Raw genomic sequence first — 19,544 nt, forward strand, 5'->3', positions numbered from 1 at the left:
TTTTCCAATAAGGCAGCATAGATTGAAGCATGGATTTCTTTCTTTGCTAATGGAACCAGGAGAAAGATATTGAATTATGCTGACTTTTGAACTGACTGAGTGCCAAAGAGAGAAAAATCAATGACATTTTTAATGTCCTATGGAGCTTTTAAACAGGCCTTGCCCTGCCAGGGAAACTCAGTGTGAGGTAACTGCTGTTGACATTGGGTTTCCAGTGAAGAAATTTCCTTCTCCAGGGAAGCAGCACCTGGCACTGCTGTGGCTTTGTCCCCATTCCATTCCCAGCAGTGCCAGGTGGGCACGGAGTGGATTTTGGAGACTCTGGACACCCTCACACCCTGAGCAGGGAATGTGCTGTGTGAACGTGCAGGATAATCCTTGCAAAACAACAACAAAATCCAAAAGGATCTTTCCTCTCTGTGTAAACCCCTGAAAGTCACATGAGTGGGTAATACCAATAAATTACCTTTCTTTTGATGAATTAATGATAGGGTAAACACAGATTTATTTTCACTGTGCATTTGCATTTGCAAAGCTGAATACCAAAGATCTAAGCTGCACAATCAATGCCATCAAATAAGTGGCTTGTTGGGGTTTTTCAATTTTATAATAATATTTTTATAATTTTCTAAAGTGCATTTCATAGCAGCAATTAAGATTTTATTCTAAAACTATCCAGTCCCTCAGAATCTTACTCCTCAGGTAGAAAATATTCTGATTCAGATGAGGGAGAGTCTATATAGATGCATCCTCAACATCTTGGTGTTTGTTATACCAGAGGTTCATGCTTTGTGGTCCATTTTTCTCTGCATTCCTTCAAAGTCCAGGTTTCCCTTTCTTTTAACAACAGATGGATACAATCTGGCTGTGAAGAGCTGGGATATGATTTCCAACAGCAAACTTTGTATCTTCAGCTCGTTGCTGTAATGAAGAAAACCATCCCACAGTCACTTCTGGGAATTCAATTTCTTGCAGTTATTTGGCTTCCAGCTCCTGGCAGATCCATGCTGGGTTTTTAGGGGTTGTTCATGTTACAGGAGGTGATTTCTGTCCTTTTAAATGCAGCCACAGCATCAGCCCCAGAGACTGGAATATGAGTAACCTCAGAACTGCCACGCTGTGAGGATGAGTGAGAGAAATAATAGAATTTGGTTTCAAAGATAATAACCAGGCAATTTATCCAGCCAGGAGCTCAGGAGAAGCTGCTCTGTGTGGTTTGGATTTTTCACAGTTCACCCCTGTGGGGTCAGTGCTATTTTATTGACAGTCATTAAATCACAAATGCTTATGAGTGGTTTGTGGGCAGCAAGCATTTATATTTTAGAGACACACTGCCCTTCATGACATTGTACCTCATCAAAGAGACAAGGATGACCTTTTTATTTTGTCTTGCTCACATTTTGGTGGCTTTATGTACTGTCATGTGCACTTCACCCTCTGGAGAAGGGAATACTGACTTGCTATGCAGCAGAAATTGCATCAGAGGTCTGAGCCTAATTCATGTGTTGAGAACAGTTTGTGAAAAGCCAAGGGTTTCCCCTGGTGAAGCATCTTCCTCCAGCTGTGCAGAGGTTTTCTGATGAGCAGTGCACCTCTGGTTTGGTTGTTTTTTCACATTCAGTTCAGACAGGCTTAACTACAGAAACATATCTATACAAAATTGGTCTAGAAAACATCAGTGAGCAGAAAGCAGAAGGTTAAATATTTGGTAAATGCAATGTCTGCATAGACAGGGGCATGAAAAATGTATCTGAACAGTGCCTTTTTGCAATGCTTGTGTATTATATTTCTGTTGCTTACAACTGTCAGCACAAGGACAGGATGGCTGGGGATGTGAGCAGGCAGCTGTCTCTGGGAGCCTATAGATAGCAGCTTCCTTGGGTAGCACGTTTGCAGCTCCTTCAAACACATTTATCAAGCATCTTTACTGTCTCACCACTGCCAGCTCAAATGACTTCTCAAGGAGCTTTGGTTATGCAAGCTTTTAAAAGGTGCATTGTTTTTTCTGTTTGTTTCTCTTTTTTTGTGTTTGTGTGTGTGTGTGCGCCAGGTTTTTTTTTAGTAACTCACTGCAGCAGATAAATCTAGTGCAGGGTTTCACCATGTGTTAGGGGGGAAAAAAATAATACTCCATTTGTCCACCGTGACCAGGCTTTAAATAAGCATCAAAACTTCCAGCAGCTGTGCAGAGCAGTGGAACAGCACAGGTCAGAGAGCTGCTCAGGGAGTGAGGAGAGGAGAACCTGCAGAGATGGGAGCTGGAAATAGCCTCTGCTATTTCCTCAGATCCAGAGGATACATCCATAATCATTTTAGGGTCTTGGAATGCTTCACAGAATATTCCTCTCTGAGTGCTGGGTGACCTGGAGGAGTCTGGAGGCAAACAGGAGCCCTCCATGGCTCCAAGTCCCTCTGGATAGCCACGGAAACAGGAGGTGGAGGAAGGGAGGGCTGGGGAAACAGCCAAAGGAGCTTCCCAAAGAATTTCTCTGCTCATTACTGCTGCACTTCACAGCATGGGAACTTGCAATAATAAAGACTTTAAAGGCTTCTTCAAAGAGCTTCCAGGCTGTATCCAGAGCTCCATCTGGAAGAAGTATCATGAGACTTTGGAATGTTTTGTAAATAAAGGCAGGGGACAAATGAGGTTTTTCTTCAACTGAATCTGGCAAAAGTTGCTTTCTAACAAGAGCTTGCAACAGGCCACATGAGCAGGAGTGTTTCCCAAAGTGCATCCCTGGTGGAATGTCTTTTGGAAGGGGTGCAGTTAATTTGTAGTTAATTCATCCCTACAAAGTCTTTTACTACCACAGGAAATTATAGGCCTTTTGGGAATGTGCTGTACTTGGTTCTTTTCAGGTCATGTTCTTGGTCTTGGATTGCTGGGTGAAACCAAATATGCTGCTTTATCCTGTTTGCCTGTGGATTTCTTTTGTGTTTCAGCAGATTGAATAGCATTTCTATTTAAATCATTCCTCATTCTAACTAAAACAATTGCTGTTCTGTGGTGTCAGGGGATTCCTGAGGTAACAGGAACACTGTACATTTTGTGATTTACTGCCCGCTTTGCCTCTTGAAAGCCCCAGTTCGTTTTGGTCCATTTTCCCTGCTTTGTTTGGGTTAGTGATGCCTCATCAGCTCCCCCAGACCATGACAGGGTTGGGGATTTTCAGCACTGGTGGCCCTCGTTGTGGATTTCAGGCAGGGGCTGCAGCATCATTTTCCCATCAGCAGTGCTAATGCTCAGAACTGTGAGTTTTAGGAACTCGAGGTCTCTCTTTGCTGGTTCTCCCCTTTCCTGCAGCTGTTGGTGACACTTTGAGCTATCCAGAGCTGTTGTTTGCCTGGGAGTTCCACTTAGCACTTCTGGCAGTGAATAAGAAAAGAGTGAGAAAAACCTAAGGAAAGCTATCAAAAGTATAAAAGTATAAATCTTCTATAGATTGAAAATATCTCCCACTCTCATCTTGGTATTTTTCCCTTCAGTTGGGCCCTTAGAAAGAAATTCTAGAATACTTCACAAACACAGATTTAGGCCTTCTACAGCCTTCCTCCTCCTCCTCCTCTCCTCGAGGAAATGACATTCTCATTCCTTGTTTGCAGATGAGGAATGAAGGTCTGAGTGGTGAAGTGACTCCCCAAGGTCAGCTGCTGAGTTAGTGGCACAGCTATGAATAGACAAAGGCATTTTAGCTCTCAGCTCTCTGCTAAACAAGCCCGTGCCCTCCCAGTTTCAATTTGTCAGACTTCATGACTAATAACATTTGAGCATCTAGAACGTGGCAGAAGAATTTCTTTTCAGAGCCAGCAGGTAATCCCTGGTTACACCAGCAGCAGGCTGGGAGCTCCTCCCTGTCCCCAGGGATCCTGGTGATGCTTTTTTGGGTTTTGTGAAGAGAGGGGAGAACTTTCCCTCTTGGATTGCTGTTTGTGGCATGCTGTATCTGCTCACCTGAGTGCTCACTTTGGTGCTGAAAACAGAGATCCCAGAGCTGACTCTTCATTTGTCTTGGTGTAGCAGTAATGAAGTGTCCTCAGAGCAGTTTGCCTTCAACAGCTATTTTAAACCTCCAGTGCAATCTGCTCTTCCTTGAAGGGAAAAAGTAATTCAACGAAAAGTGCTCTGAGGAGCCAAGTGAGAGAAGTAAATGTTGAGTGGTGCTAATCAGGAAGAGGAAGTCATCTGTCTGCGTGGGGGCACTTCCCTGCTCACATGGCACAGCCCTGCAACAGCCACATAAGAAGCTTTGTGATCAACAAATGTCAAGGGCAATTAATTCTTCGGCCAGCAGCTGTTATTATTAGGACAAAGAGTGGCCAGACATAGAAGGAAAGCCTTCAGCTGATTTCTTTTCTCTACCTTTCCCCTTGGAATTGATCAGTTGCTCAAACCCCAGTGGTGAACTCCCTTGCAATAAGAATTTCAAATTTGCCATCTCTTTTTTTTTTTTTTTCCTTCAGTAGGAGAGTTTGTATTAGATTTAGAGCACAGAGGAACAGCTCAGGGAAGGTGTTTAGAAAGTCCTCCCCACTTTAATGCTATCAGGATGGAGAGGAGTTGTGTGTTAAGCTGGTAACATAATAATATGTGGGATGAATTAAACCCACCTCAGACTGGTTTTCTCAAATTTAATTCATGGAAGCAGAGCACTTTTAGGCTTGACTTAATACCTTCCCAGAGTTATTCCAGGATTGCTGCAATGCAACTGTGGGTGTTCTAAACACACCTACACTGCCAGAGAATCAGGAAGGATGTACTCAAAATCCTTTAATTTATCTAATAACATCTTTAGCAGCTTTTTGTGTAGGTTTAGCATTGTAATGGAAATGCACTTTTTGGCTGGATATAGAGCTGCTGTGTGGAAATGGAACACGTGAACAGCACTTGGAGCTGGGGGGGAAAATACTCTGATCTGCTACACCTCCTGCAAATGCACCTTTCACTTGTGCCATTGGTCACTGCAGTTAAAACAATATCTAAAATTTCAGATACAAGTGTTCATGGCTCTGGGTATCCACAGACATTGCTGTCTCCCCTCCCAGGGCGAGGCAGAGCAGGAATTCCTCCTCTCTGGGACATTTTTCTCAGCTGTTTAGGTCCTGAGTTTATTTTAGCCACTGCTGTTGCCCCAGTTCTTAACCAGGTTAAGAACTCCTGGCCCATCAGTGGATGTTCCTGAGGGGTTCTTTGTAAGTGACACAAAACAAGTTTGGTTTTTCAGCACTGAGCTGCTCAGGGGAGGCCTTGGACTGAAAACAAGCTCAGATTCCTGCGGGTGCCCTGCTGGTAACTGCTGGGATAATCCTTCTATCCCGGGCATTGCAATCTCTCCCTTTTTTGGGGAATCTCATGGAACACGAGCAGACCCAGCATCACTGCACTAAAAACCTGCTCTTTGTGAGCCAAATAACGACAGGAAAGACAAGACAGGAAATCAGCTCCTCCACGTGCCAGAAGCAAGGGAGGTGCGGGTGTTTTCCTCCGCTGATGGCTCCGGCTGTGAAGGGATCAGAGCCCTGAGCTGGGCTGGGAAGGGCCGGCCCTGGGGCAGCTGATTTCCCCCAGCAGCAGCGGAATGCCCACCTGGGAATTCCAGGGGAATCCTCGGGTGGATGGGGCCCTAACGAAGTGTGAGTGGCTCCCTGTGTGACTTCCAGAGCTTGTAATAGTGTTAGACAAAGCTATTTATTGTTAATCTTATCCTTTAATCATTTCTAGATATGTTGAACAGAAGAAATAGGTTAAGGAAGTGTTGGTGTTCATTGCCTGTTCCCTGGATTTCTGACTTTGGAATTCTGTGGTTGATGGATGGTTCCTGGGCTGAAATTGGCTCTGTGTCTCTCTGTGGCCCTGTGACAGTGGAATGTCTTGGGAAAGACACCATTTACCTCAATAAAATCTGTGGAAATTGGAAGTTTCAGGCTGTGTCAGCAGGAGACACCTGGAGAAGTTGAGGCTGAGCAATGGGAAATGCAAAGCCATATATAAATTAAGAGGTATTAAATCCCTCTTGAATGAGAGAATGTACATTAAAGTGGCCTTGGCTTGCTATAGATTAATTAACCTTGGGGGATACCAGGTTTAATTAAACTACAGTGAGTTAAAGCCACTTCACTCTGGGTAGAAATCATTCTTGAGGGAGCTTTTTTACCTTGTGCACATCAGCTCCCTGTTAACCTTAACCTTAACTTCCAGTCCCCCTTAGAGAGCCTTTGGACACTCTGAAATCTGAGGAATTCTGGAACCCTGACTCCAAATCTTAGGAGAAACTGGACTTAACTTGACTTAAAATTGTACCATACATATGTAAAAAATGTACAGTTGTGTGACAGACTCTGGAGGGTTCAAGTCTAGATTTGAAAAGAATTTAAATAGAGGTTATGAACTGAAACATTAAAACTTAAGGAACAGGGAACAGAGGAGTGAAAGAGAGCAACTAAAACCCATCACTGAATCTGTGGTCTTGCTGCAGGGCTCAGGCAAAGAAGAACCTTGGTGAAAAATACACTCATGTTACCTTGCTGAATCACACTAAAACATTTTTTTTGTGGTTTCTCTTTTTCCTTTCCAGTAACTGCCCTTCATTCCTGGCCTCTGCTTTAGCCAGAGCAACTTCAGATGAAGTCCTGCAGAGCGACCTCTCGGCGCATTTCCTGCCCAAGCACGTGGACAACGCCGACGGCATCATCCGTAAGTGCCACCTAAATTCCACCCCACCTGGGCTGGAATCCTGGGACAGGAACATCCCATGTGGATGGAAAAAGGGAGCTCACCACCACTCCTGATAGAGCTGCACGTCTAATTTCTCAGTCAAAGCTTTCTCACCTTTGGGATCACTCTAGGTGTATTTTCGTGGCTGTGTCTGATGGCCCTGAATCTCTCTCTCAGCACTTTATACAATGTGGTTCTGCTGGCAAGTGCCAATTGTCCTCCCTCATCCTTGGAGCAAAGTCAAATATATGTGGGAAGAGATAATTTAATTCTGAATTATTTCAGTCAGTGTGGTTTTTACTATGGCTTGTAAGGTTTTTTTATGGTTTTAGCAAAAGGTAGTATAAAGAGGTTTTGTGATTAAAAGGAAGAAAATTCCTTTTCCTCATTTATCTGTGTTGCCTGACTAGATTTTTGCAGCCTCCAGCTCAAGGTCATGCACCCTAACTCATTTCAGGAGTGTGCTGGCCTAAATAACCTTGAAAATTGGCTGGGTTGTTCATTACAACAAAGACCAATGTTTCTCACATGTATTAACAGGGATTCTGTCATTTGATCTTGAAAATACAGTCCCCAAACCACTTTGTCCATTCCCTCCTATTTTGATTTTTAAAAAGTGCTATAAATTATTCTGGGGATAAGGAGGATTTATAAATCTGGCTCTTCAAAAAGGAAGATTTTGCTGTATTCCCCAGAGGCCCTTGGAAACCTGAGGAACAGAAAAACATGCTCTGGGTTCCCTTTCTGTAGGTATTGCTGCCTCCTCCTGCTGAGCAGGTAAATGGAATAGATTTGTCATTGTTCTGGCTGAGCAGCCTTCATTAATTTCAAATTGAGATCTCTGAAACTTGCATAAATATTTGACAGTCTCCAAGGAAATGTTGACTAAGCCTCCACACAGAATACCTACAGAATTCAACAAAAAAGGAAAAAAGAAAGGAAAAAAAGCCACCACAAAACCCTCACACCTACAGAAATTGACATTTAAATATATCTAAGGCTGTAAGACACAGATGCAAACATAGATTGAGATGGGAACAGACTGGAGCAGGCACTAAGAATAGGGCTCCAGATGCAGTTTGTTGAGGTGAATTGTCATAATGAGGGTACTTGGAAATAAAATATCCCTTTGCTGATGCAGAGTGAGTGTTAAATTGTGAGGGTTTAGGGGGAGAGAAAGAGAGGAAACATCCTCTGGCCTGTAGTAAAGCAACAGCTTCATACAAACCCTGCAATTTCAAATAATCTAAGTGATGATTTTGCAAAACAAGACATCAGCTCAAGTGTCATAGAATGACAGAATCACAGAATGGTTTGGGACATTAAAGATCAAGTCCCACCCTCTGCCATGGGCAGGAACACATTCCACCATTCCAGGTTGCTCCAAGGTCCATCCAGCCTGGCCTTGGGCACTTCCAGGGACCACAGCTGCTCTGGGCACCCCATGCTCCATCAGTGCTTCATCAGCCACAAGGGCAAGGTTTGATCTTGTAAACCCAGACAAAACTGGAGGCAGCAGCAGCTCCATCCTGGAGCCCCTTCCAGGGGAGTCCCTTGAGAAGCCTGGGCTGGGCACTGAGAGGAGATCTGCCCTCACAGGTGCCATACAGGGAGACTTCAATGCTTTGGAAGACAGCAAAGGAAATTGTGGCAGGTGGTGAAAATGGGATTTCTACATCTTGAAGTTTGATGCTCAGAGTTCACTGTGCCCTGATGCTGTTTGAGCTGCTGCAGAATGTGAAACCAAGCTGAATTTTGCTGCCTGGCTTTAATATCCAGTTCTATGTCGGGTTTTTTATGAACTCAGAAAGATTTTTACTCTCTGTAATACAAGGAGACATTTACCTGATTTGCCTCAAGTTTGAATTTGCTGAAAGATAAAAAAAAACCATTTCAAATTTCCTTAGTGGCACATTTCACTCTGAGAATTGCAACGTGACAAATCATGTCCTGTACTTAGGAGTGGTGAAAGCAGTTTTTGGTGTGGAAAGAAATGAGAAACTCCATGAGAGAAGAATGCAAATCTTAAAAGAAGAAAAACTGGTTGGAGTCCACAAATGTAGAATTGCAAGATTAGGAGTCTGTTGTATTTGGGGTGACCATGTGTTTTTGGATATCTGAGTCACAGGCCACAACTCTTCCAGCTGCACTGGGGAGGAGCAAGAGATTTTCCATGAGACCTGAATGATGTTGGATTTCTTTTTTGAAAGGTCAGGTTAAGGACATTTAGGCTTGGGGTTTGTTTGTGGAGGAAGAGAATCACGTGGAAGTTTGGCATTGTTAAGGAGCCACTTAAGAGTCTGGCTAGCAGCACCATGTGACCTGGTGGTGGTATCAAATTTCCAGGAGATGTCACAAAGCAAATCATAATGTCCCATTACCCAGTTGTTCCAGGTTCTAGGAGATGGATCCTAGAGATCACCAAAGAGATCTAGAGCTTCTAGATTAAGGGAAATTCTGGTCTTGGTTCTGACCCCTGTTGTCACGCCGTCCATGTTTTCAACACAGCTCACAAAACATGGCACTAAAAAGCAGGATCTGATTCCTGGTATCCTTTCTACCCTCGTTCTGCCTTGTCATCTTTGGGAACAACAATGCCTGAGCTGGATTTCCCACTCACTGTGGTGCAGCTCAGCATTACCTCCAACCTTGGGGATTTGGGAGCAGCAGGAGGGAAATTAAATTCTCCGTGACACAACCGCAGTGACAGCTGAGTCAGCTCTGGCTCAGCGTGGCAACATTAACAATTGATGAGTAATTTCCAGCTGTGAGGGGGTGGTTTTTATTGTGGCATTTTATTATTCTCCTGTTTTAACCTCACGAGCAGTTACTGATGATGCTGACACCACGCACAGTCCCCTGGGAAGAGTGCTGAGGATCTCAGCAGGGCCACTGGGTTCACTGCCACCCTCCCACAGAGGTGCCACAGGTGACTCTGCCATGTGCCCACTTCCCTTCACCCCTGCCCAGTGGGGAGGAGTGGGAGAGCAAAATCTGTGGGCTTTCCTCTGGAAAATAGAACTTGGGCACCTCAGGCTGGACATGTTCCCTCTTTAAATACATTACCAAAGAGATTTCTGGTGGCCCCAGCGAGAGCAGTACAGGTGGGGTGAGGAGCCCCCACACTCACACTGTGGCAGTGGTGGGATGACCCAGCTGTTTGATTTCCACTCCTTGGCTTTAAAGCTGTGGGATCAAGGAGCCAAGGTTCCTTTTGGTTATTTATCCAATGTATTTTCAGCTTAATGCCTCTTGATTGAACCAACTCATAATCAACAGAGCTGGGACAGTATCTTGTTCCTAAGGGTTTTGGCCCCCTGGTCACTGGAGACCTAGAAATTTGTAAATGACAGAAATTTGTAAATGCTGCTTTTAGGCTCTTCACAGAATTGCTGTGAACCAAGAGAGGCTGCAACTCTCTCCTCTCCTCTCTGCATGTGAGCCCCTCCTCCTCCAGGAGTGATTGGCACTCCTGGATTGCTGCTGTTTAGCTTTGAAGATGGCTTTGGTGAGCCATCATGAACAAAGAGATGTGGATGTGTTCAGCTCTGATGCTGACTTCCTGTTTTCCCCTCCTGAATTTCAGAACAAATGTCAAGTGCCTGAGTTTTCACATTTTAAAATGACAATTTCTCACGAGTGCCAGTTCAGCGTTTTCTTAAATTTGAGGCCTTTATGGTTTTTTTATTTGCTCACACAGATTTCTCTGACACACCATTGTCAGGAATATGGAAATAACAGGAAATCTGGAAATAGCTAAGAAGGCACCTGTGCACTGCTGAAAGTGCACAAAACATCTTAAAATTACTAATTTCTGCAGATTGTTTCCACTGTCTTGACTCAGCTCTGCAATGAAATGGTGTTTAGAAAAAAGAATTTGGTCCAAGCCCAGTGTGTCATTGTCATGGAGGGTGGGATTTGTAGGTGACACCCTGTGCCATGACAAAGTCCCTGTCAGAGCTGCACCACTCTGGGCAGGGCCATGCCAGGGATCCAACACTTTTTGTGCCTTTCATTTTCTCTGCTGCTGCAAATGAGTTCCCCAAAGGCACAGGGAAACGTTTAAGTTAAAAAGACAAACAAACAATGAGCTGCTTACTGATGAATGCTGATTATGGTAAGTTTGGCTTCTTCTTTTCATGCATCAGAGCCCAGAATTTCCCTGCTGACATCAACTGCTTGGCTAAAATGGTTTTGTTTCATCTTTATAATGTATGCAAGGGAGAAAACTCTGCCTTAATAACACTCTCAAGGCTTTCATTTGTGGTTTGTGCCTTCCTCAGAGATCGAGACGGTGAAGTTGGCCCGTTTAGTTTACAGCAAACTGCACGAGATCTGCAGCAGCTGGGTGAAAGATTTCCCCCTGCAGCCCAAGCCCCACCGCTACTACGAGACCTCCATCCACGCCATCAAGAACATGCGCAGGAAGATGGAGGACAAGCACGTCTGCATCCCTGACTTCAACATGCTCTTCAACCTCGAGGTGAGCACAGAGCACGGGGGATTCTGTCATCTGTGGTTTCCATCCTGGGAAAGCAGGAGGTTTTCCACTGAGGGAGTGAAAGGTGATGGACCTGAGGAGGGTTGGTCGCCGCACAGTTCATCTCTGAAGCCACTTGGCAGCTGGGGGTGGGTCTGCTCTGCTTTTCGACCCTTCCTCTTGGGAGGAAGAAGCCACAAGCAAAAATAAGGAAATTAAGTTTAAAAAACCCAAAACAAACCCAAAACTTACAGGACTATGGGGTGCAGCTCACACACAATTCTAGAAATGTGAGTAATTTGGTGAAATTGGAGCCTGTTTTCCCTTGCATTAATTTCTTGATATGGCCATTGGTCAGACACTCATTTTTGTTCTCCCTTGAGATACAAAACTGGACACTGAGGAATGGAAAGTAAAATAAAATGGCAAGAATTTTACCTTAAGGATCAAATTGATGCATAATTGCTTCTTTATTACACCCTGTCACTTTAATAATCATCTTCTGCCCCATCCACATTCTTACCTTTAAAATATATTAATGCAAACAGAGGCAGATGTTTCCTTTGCCTGTCAATTGTCAGCTTTCTTATTCCAATTTGTGTTGGAGCCCATTACCTAAAAATTACAATGTGCAAATATTCCAGTCACTGAGCTGGCTGTCAAGGTTGAATTGGCTCTGTCAGTGGGTTGGTGGTGTGTGTGTGAATAGGCACTGGAGTTGCTGTCTCCTGGTACCACGTTGTTTCTCTGAACAGAGGAGGGGAAGCTGAGAAAACTGCCTTGAAGATGAGTGATTTTGCTGTATTTGATTTGTGAATGTAATCACAATTTTCTGATGAGAGAGCACATGCAGTTTTTTAAAAACATCTAAGATGATGTGGTTTAGATTTAAGGAAAAAAAGAAGAGTGAAAGCAGAGGCTGGCTGGCTGTACATTTTAACTGTACTGGCATTTTATCCCTGGTGGATTCCAATCATGATGTAGACTTCGTGCAAACTGTATTGGATGTTCTTCTCTCTCTGTGGTTTTTGCAGTCACAAAATCTCCTGCACAATTTGATGAGAATGGCACTTCCTATTTGAGTTGTGTGACTGAGCTGTAGCAAATGGGACCTAAGGAACACTGAGAGCACTACACAGGGGATTCTGGCAGGGCATCTCTTGCACTTTGCAGGTAGAATTCAACAGCAAGGTGGAAAATTTCCATTGATGCAAGTGCAGGTGGTCAGGGTAGTTTGCTTTTCCAGTGGAGACTCTGTCTCTAATTGCAGTTTAATGAGGACAGCACAAATCCCAAGTTCACAGCCTTAAGACAATCCAGTGAGCTGTTTGTGCTGCTTTCACCTGAGTTTTTCCCTCCCTGTGTTTCCACTGGCAGGACCAAGAAGAACAAGCTTATTTTGCAGTGTTTGATGGCCATGGAGGAGTGGATGCTGCCATCTATGCCTCCATCCACCTGCACGTGAACATGGTCCACCAGGAGATGTTCCAGCACGACCCAGCCGAGGCTCTGTGCCGAGCCTTCCGCGTCACCGACGAGCGCTTCGTGCAGAAAGCAGCCAGGGAGGTGAGGGACTGAAGGCATTAACCTGGAAATCCTGCCTTTTCCCAGGGGGGCTCCAGGCACAGTAGAATCAGCACAGAGCTCTTCATGCCCCACTGGTGGCTTTCTGTCCATAGCTTCACATCCCATAAAAATGTCACTCCTGCTTCTCACAGCTTCCAGCTGCTCTGAAGGATGCTGCTGCCATTCCCACACTCACCTGCCTACCAGGCTCAGCCCTCAGGGTCACCAACACACAGGTGTGCCTGTCAGTAGCAGGAGCAGCCCCAGCAGTGCCCAGCTCCTGGCAGGCAGGTCCCATGCCAGGGATGTCATGGGGCACATTTGTGTTCAGCCAGGGTGGCTCCGAGGGGCTGTTGGTGAGCAGTCGTAGCTGTAGGGAAAGCACTGCTTGTTCCTCCCTGGGAACAGGCTCTGTGCTGCAGTTTCAATGTGTTCTGTCCCTGAGTTAAGTAAGAAAATGCTTTGAAATGGAAATGTATTTTTTTCCAGAGTCTGCGCTGTGGAACCACCGGGGTGGTGACTTTCATCCGAGGGAATATGCTGCATGTGGCTTGGCTGGGGGACTCCCAGGTCATGCTTGTGAGGAAAGGCCAAGCTGTGGAACTGATGAAACCCCACAAACCAGATCGAGAGGTGAGAAGGGCCTGTCTAAACAGCCCTGGGCAGTGACCAGCACAGGTACCAGCTTTAGGGGAGCGCTGCCATGCCAGGATCTCTTTGAGCAGCAGAGCATGTTCCACTTATCCTGGTTTGCTGGGATCTGTGTGCAAATCCTTTGTCTCACGGGGCCTGCCGTGTTTGTGAAAATCCAGCTATTGATGGGAGTGTTGAGTGTGTGATGCAGCTCTGACTGCTCTTTCTCTTGTGTTGCTCTCTCTTGTGTTGCTGTTCAGGATGAGAAGAAGCGAATCGAGGCCCTGGGCGGCTGCGTGGTCTGGTTTGGAGCCTGGAGGGTGAACGGGAGCCTCTCTGTCTCCAGAGCTATTGGTAAGAGAGAGCCTTCATTCCTTTTTGAGGCTTGCTTTGCTTTTTAACTATAACATTTTAATTTTCTAGTCATCAAAATTTGATGTACAGCTGAAGATAGACCTATGAGCAATAACCTCTATTTTCCCCCCTACAGTCTGAGGGAATAATTTCCAAATAATTGCTTTAACTTGGGGTAAGAGTCACTGGCTCCACACTGAGTTAATAAAGGGCTGCTGGAAGCTGTGGCTGCAAACCCACAGTTGTGTTTCTCTGCTGTTCTTCCACAGGGGATGCTGAGCACAAGCCATACATCTGTGGGGACGCAGACTCTGCCTCCACGGTGCTGGATGGCTCTGAAGACTACCTCATTCTGGCCTGTGATGGCTTCTACGACACAGTCAACCCCGATGAGGCAGTCAAAGTGGTGGCTGACCATCTGAAGGAGAATAATGGTGACAGCAGCATGGTAGCACATAAATTGGTGGCATCTGCTCGGGATGCCGGCTCCAGCGACAACATCACCGTCATTGTGGTGTTTCTCAGGGACATGAACGCGGCGGTCGCGGTCAGCGAGGAGTCGGACTGGACAGAGAACTCTTTCCAAGGTGGGCAAGAAGACAACGGGGAAGACAAGGAGAACCATGGAGACTGCAAACGGCCGTGGCCCCAGCACCAGTGCTCAGCACCCGCAGATTTAGGCTATGAAGGACGAGTGGACTCCTTCACCGACAGAACTAGCTTAAGCATAGGGTCCAGCGTTAACCCCTTGGATGATCAAGGCTATTTAGACCTGACAAAACCAGAAACTAGTACACCTCAGAGTGCCAAATGTCTGCCACCAGTCCCAGTGTTTAGTCCTGGCATACCAAAGAGTGCGGGTTCGATCAGCAGCTCCCCGGTGAAGAGCGAGTCCCCGGAGCTCAGCGCGTCCTCGGGCTGCGGACGGAGCGAGCGCAGGGAGGACGCCCCTCTGAGCTCGGGTGCTGCAGGGCAGGGCATCTACAGGGTCAGGGGTTTATCCCCCGTCTTCTTCGGGCTGGAGGATGAACTGTTCAAATCCTTGGGAAAACGAGCTGCGTTCCCTCATTTCCGGCTCTGCAGCGGGAAGAGGCGGCGAGGAGCCAGGCTCAAACCAAAGTTTCACGCGCCGCTCTGGGCTCAGGAGCCTTCCCAGGGAGAAGGATCCGGCCTGCCCTTCCCTGCCCGGGGCCGCAGGAGCAGGAGGGCGTTGGCCCGACCCTCCCCGTGGCGGAGGCTGCCCAGCCACGGCTCTTACAGCGAGTGTTTGATGCGAAGACAAAGTCATTGTATACCAGACCCACACCTTCATCAATGCTGTAAAATGTAACCACCCCCTCGTGTTTCCCTGTCAGACTCCCAAAGTAGACATTCCCAAAATAAAACTGGCATCATCAGAAAGCGAAAAAAAAAACAAAAAGAGGTGGGCATTTCCGAACTGTACTCCAGTCCCCTGCCAAGCTCAACCCCTGTGTAAATAGAACTAGGAATTAACCAATGTAGTTGTTTGGATCTCTAACAAAGTTTGGTGGTGGTGCCACCCCCAGCAATGCCGCAGCCGCCCGACCACCCGCACACACGAGTGTCCAGCCACATCCAGCAGGGAGAGCCCAGCAGCCGCTGCACGTGGACAGACAACGCCAGGGCACGGTCCTTAAACACGCAGAAGGTTGCACCTGCCTGAGAAATGTCTGTGGAGCAATACTCAAAGAATGATCTGGGTTAGAACTGCCAAATTTTTTTAGAGCGGGGGGAAGTTCCCATAGAGTCGAGGTGTGGGGTTTTTTTTGGGTTTTTGTTTTTCTTTTCGTGTTCTGCTTTCTGTTTATTCCAGGTGAGCGTTAAGATGAATTAGAAAATTACATCCACTTTTGCAGGTAGACGACTAAAAGCCATACAGGGTTTACCAGGTACCTTAGGAATGGACACACTAAGCTCCTGCTGCTCTGGTCTCAGACTCCCATCGAGGTACAGACTCATAATTTACCTTTTTTTTTTTTTTTTTCCATGTAATATAAAATGCAGAGTATGAAGAAAACTTTTCTTGCAGTTTAAAAAAAATTATTATTTCCTATGGCTGGAGGCGCAGTGTAGGGAATTTCGTATCTTTCTGGTGCTTTTAGTGGCATTTTTCTCATTTCTCAGTTTAGGAAATTGTTCTCAATGAGTTGAACATGACTGTGCTTAATGCTTTGAGCCAACCTCTTCCCACCTTAACTTCATCTCAGGTCTTAAAAGAACCCAACCCGTGGAGGTGTCCAGTCCCACCCTCTGTCCCTGCACCCGCCCCAGCGGAGATCAGGAGCTGTTGGATGAGCTGTGTGGTTCTGGTGAGGATTCCCGGGTGGCAAAGGCAGCGTTTCACAGCCAGTGGCAGCAGGAAGGATGCAGCACCACGGCTGCCACGGGGTGTGTTCAGGGTGTGTAGGGATGGATGCCCGAGCAATCCAAAGGGGATGGAAATACCGAGGATGCAGCAGAGCAGGGGCTGCGCTGGGGCTTCCGCGGAGAGGGAGGAACTCAGTGCCCGGGCAGGGCTCTGCTCCGGCTCCCCCGGCTCCAGGAGGGCCAGGGAGGAGCTCAGCTGCCCTTCTTTGCATAAGCAGCGGCCACCAGCCCCTCCCCGCTCCCGAGGTGAGGTCACACCCTTAGGGGAGCCGCTAATTGGGACGTAAATAAGCGGCCGATTCCCATCAGCTCCACTAAGTCCAGATCCCGTTCCTACCCTTTGTTCCAGCGATGCACTGGGATGAGTATGAACAAAGTAAGTCTTCATAGGCACTTAGTGAACAATATCATTTTAGCAGTAACAATAGCAGTATTAGTGTTTAGCTAGAATTTGCTAAGTATTTTAATATTAAGTAGTCAAGAAAATTATTCAACATGACAAGATGGCGAGGCTTGAATTCTGCCAATTTCCGCTGCTTCTCTCTTTGATGCACTATTTTAAAAGCAATCTGATGAACAGCAAAAGGCTTTGTGAGCAACCAGGAGTTGGAGTGTGGCTTTAGATTCCTTTGATCTTTTTCAGACTTTGTTTTAATCTTACGGGATCATTGGCTCTTATCTGCCATCTTATTCTGCCTTAGCTGTTGTCAACGTTCTCTTTAGCTGCAGCTTCTGTTCCAAGTCCGATTTACCGAGGAAATTTGAGAAACCATGAAATGGTAAAATATGCAACTCTGGGGCATCTCTGCGGTGCCTTTGTTTTAAATTATTCACAGTAATAATGACTCACTGAAAGTCCATCTTTAGCTGACTGTCATGTTCTGGAGAGAAAGGTGGTGTAAGTGCAATTCTTGACGTGAGTAAATTAGAATGCAAACCCATCATGGATGATAAAACTTCTTCCCAGTCTGCAGGAGCAGTTGAAGAGCACTGGACTGCGTGTGTGCTGTTTTGGGAAGGATCTAGCTTTTTTAGGTGTGGATTCATAAATGGTAATTCTGCGACTCATCCCATTTATCTTGCTAGGAGAAAAAAAAAAAAAAACCACCATCGTAGTTGCAGTGTGGTCAGGTAAAACCATTGTATAGATAGAGCAAGTGTTCATTTCTTCACTAACTGCATATTTATAGAGTAGATAGGAACCATTTGTAAGGTAAGTCCTTTAAAGTTCTATAATATTAAAAGTAGTGGTTATTGGTCTGATTATGCTGCTCTTGATTCTACACACTAGACAAAAAGCAGTGCTTGTGAAATGCAGTGTTTTCTCTTAATGCCACTGGTGATAGGAAGTAGTTCCTTCAGTTCAAACTCCTGTGCCCTTATCTGCTGCTTGCTGACGTAAGCAATAATCCCTCTCTAACGGTATCTAAGTGTTCTGTATCTCGTACCTTGATCGTCTATCTGGTGACAGTGTAAAATATTAGGCTAATAGAGAAGTATCTCCTTGTATTTATTAACTGTTGATACTGAGATTTAGTCTGTGACCTGTGTTTTGTATTTTTATCGTGTATCTTAGTGGTGGTGAAAGTTTGTACAACGAATCTTTCCAATAAAGAGCTGAAGTATCCCTTTTCCGCGTTCACACAACCCCGCATCCCTCTCGGTCGACGTGGTGACCGTGGTTGCAGAACCAGGAGGTAGCAGTGACAAACATGACTTTAGTTTTGTTCTGTTTCAGTCGTGGTGGTTTTGAGGAAGGGGCTCGGGGCTGGTTTGCCTGGAGCTGCTCAAAACTCGCTCGTAAGCTCTTCACTGTGAGCGCCGCGGGGCTCCCGCGCCGCGAGGGGCCGCGGTGCTTTTCCAACCCTGAGGAATGTGTGCGGTGCAGAGAGCAGAATAGCACCAGGGCAGGGAGCTCTTCACCCATTCCATTTGCACTAGAGGTGGGTGGAAACGCACGTGTGGAACTTTTCTTTACCCAGAAGTGCCATCCATTGTCCTTGCGAGTGAGAACCGTTCCGTAGCTGAGCTGTTGAGTGCGGCGGCGCCGCGGCGCTGGAGGACAATGTCCAAGCAGACTTTACCTTACGCCACGTTTCTGGTGGTGCATCATCCTCGAAACTCCGCCTGTTTTTGGAGCACTGTGTGTCAGTTGTCCCATGGGCAGATGAGGCACAAGGAGTTGTGTGCACAGACATGGCTGCTGTAGTTCAGGTCCACTCTCTCCTCACCAAATTCTCCCGACCCCAAGATTCTGCGGGAATAAAGCAAAATGAGAAAGATTGGTCTAAATTAGGGGCTGTTTTAGCACAATTTCTTCACTCGGCACTTAGTCACATAAACAAAGCCATCCAAGGGGATACTGCAGCTTTGTTCATGTCTGTAATTTAGGGCAATCTTTCTTTAATTCACATCCTCTTTGCAACAGGAACAAAACTTTCTACCCTCGTATCACGTGCAATAATAAGGAAGCATTAACAGGACCTCGGACCCCGATGTCCGTGCCCCTCTCCAGCCCTGGCACCCCAGCCAGGGCACAGCCCTTGCCAGCATTAAGGACAAACAAGCCCCACCTGTCAGGGTCTCGTACAACCCTTGTCGTGTCCGGTTTTTCCTCTCCTTCCCTCTGAAGACACCTCGGGACGAGAACGGGGGAGGTGGCTGAGCTCACCCTGAGTGCTGCTGCTCGTGGCCAGCCAGGCACGGTCTCAGCTCCTGGGTGCTCCTGCTGACCTTTCTGTAGTACCTTGTTCATGAAACATGTTCTTTATGAAATGAATAAATTCAAGCTAAATCATGTACCAGTGTTGGGACTTCTCCATTTGCAATCTTGTTCTACAGTTCACCCGCGAGTTTAGTTCTAACCATGTATTAGTCATCCATATTTTATTTATGAAAGCTGTTTATACAGGAAAAACTGTTGAAGTTTTACCAATATCTTAATAAAACAGTAATTTAAACCACACTCCAGCTAGTCTGGTTATTGAAGAGCTAACAAAGGCAGCGAGCAGCTAGTGTGGTGAAAGGGGGTTTCCTTTGTGGGATATGGAACTGGGGTTACCCTGTTGAGCTCTGGCCTCCACGTGGCTGCTCAGGGCCCATTGTGGCCAAAAGGGATGGAGCTGTTATGGCACGGCCGTAACAGATCAGTGTCTTCCGAGCCCCTCTCCAAACCAGCTCTGAATAAGCTGTCCATAACAGGTGAGCAAAGCACCAGCTCCTCTCTCACCCCTCCAGCAGCTGGACACAGCCCCAGAGCAGCCCCTGTGCCTCAGCAGTCACTTCCTTCAGCTCTGGCCTCTCGCTGCGAGCGAAGCAGCTGTGAGTGCTGAGGAGGCAGAGCTCCATGAGCTGTGTGCAGTGATCACCACAGCCCCAAACACACACAGGGTGTGGGCCTGGCCCTGGCAC

At 46.3% G+C, this 19,544-nt stretch overlaps 2 protein-coding genes across 4 annotated transcripts in view; one reads left to right on the top strand and one right to left on the bottom strand.

Moving 5' to 3' along the window:
- Positions 1-19,098, top strand: part of PPM1E (protein phosphatase, Mg2+/Mn2+ dependent 1E) — a 61,238-nt gene extending 42,140 nt beyond the window's left edge. Inside the window, exons 2-8 of one of the 3 annotated variants that reach the window (XR_008440173.1) lie at positions 6,573-6,691; positions 10,996-11,195; positions 12,570-12,758; positions 13,248-13,391; positions 13,652-13,745; positions 14,015-15,713; positions 15,974-19,098. Coding sequence is in view for 1 of the 3 variants with exons in the window: in XM_053995819.1 (XP_053851794.1) it covers positions 6,573-6,691; positions 10,996-11,195; positions 12,570-12,758; positions 13,248-13,391; positions 13,652-13,745; positions 14,015-15,075 (1,807 nt within the window). In the remaining 2 variants the exon portion in view is untranslated. Of the gene's footprint in view, positions 1-6,572; positions 6,692-10,995; positions 11,196-12,569; positions 12,759-13,247; positions 13,392-13,651; positions 13,746-14,014 lie in introns of all 3 variants that reach the window. The other 2 variants (XR_008440172.1, XM_053995819.1) reach the window with 2 other exon arrangements.
- Positions 306-19,544, bottom strand: part of PTRH2 (peptidyl-tRNA hydrolase 2) — a 186,816-nt gene continuing 167,577 nt past the window's right edge. Inside the window, exon 3 of the transcript XR_008440174.1 lies at positions 306-321. The gene's annotated coding sequence lies outside the window, so the exon portion shown is untranslated. The remainder of the gene's footprint in view (positions 322-19,544) is intronic.

Source organism: Vidua macroura, chromosome 20 (assembly GCF_024509145.1).
Source record: "Vidua macroura isolate BioBank_ID:100142 chromosome 20, ASM2450914v1, whole genome shotgun sequence".
In the NCBI taxonomy this organism is placed as follows: Eukaryota; Metazoa; Chordata; class Aves; order Passeriformes; family Viduidae; genus Vidua; species Vidua macroura.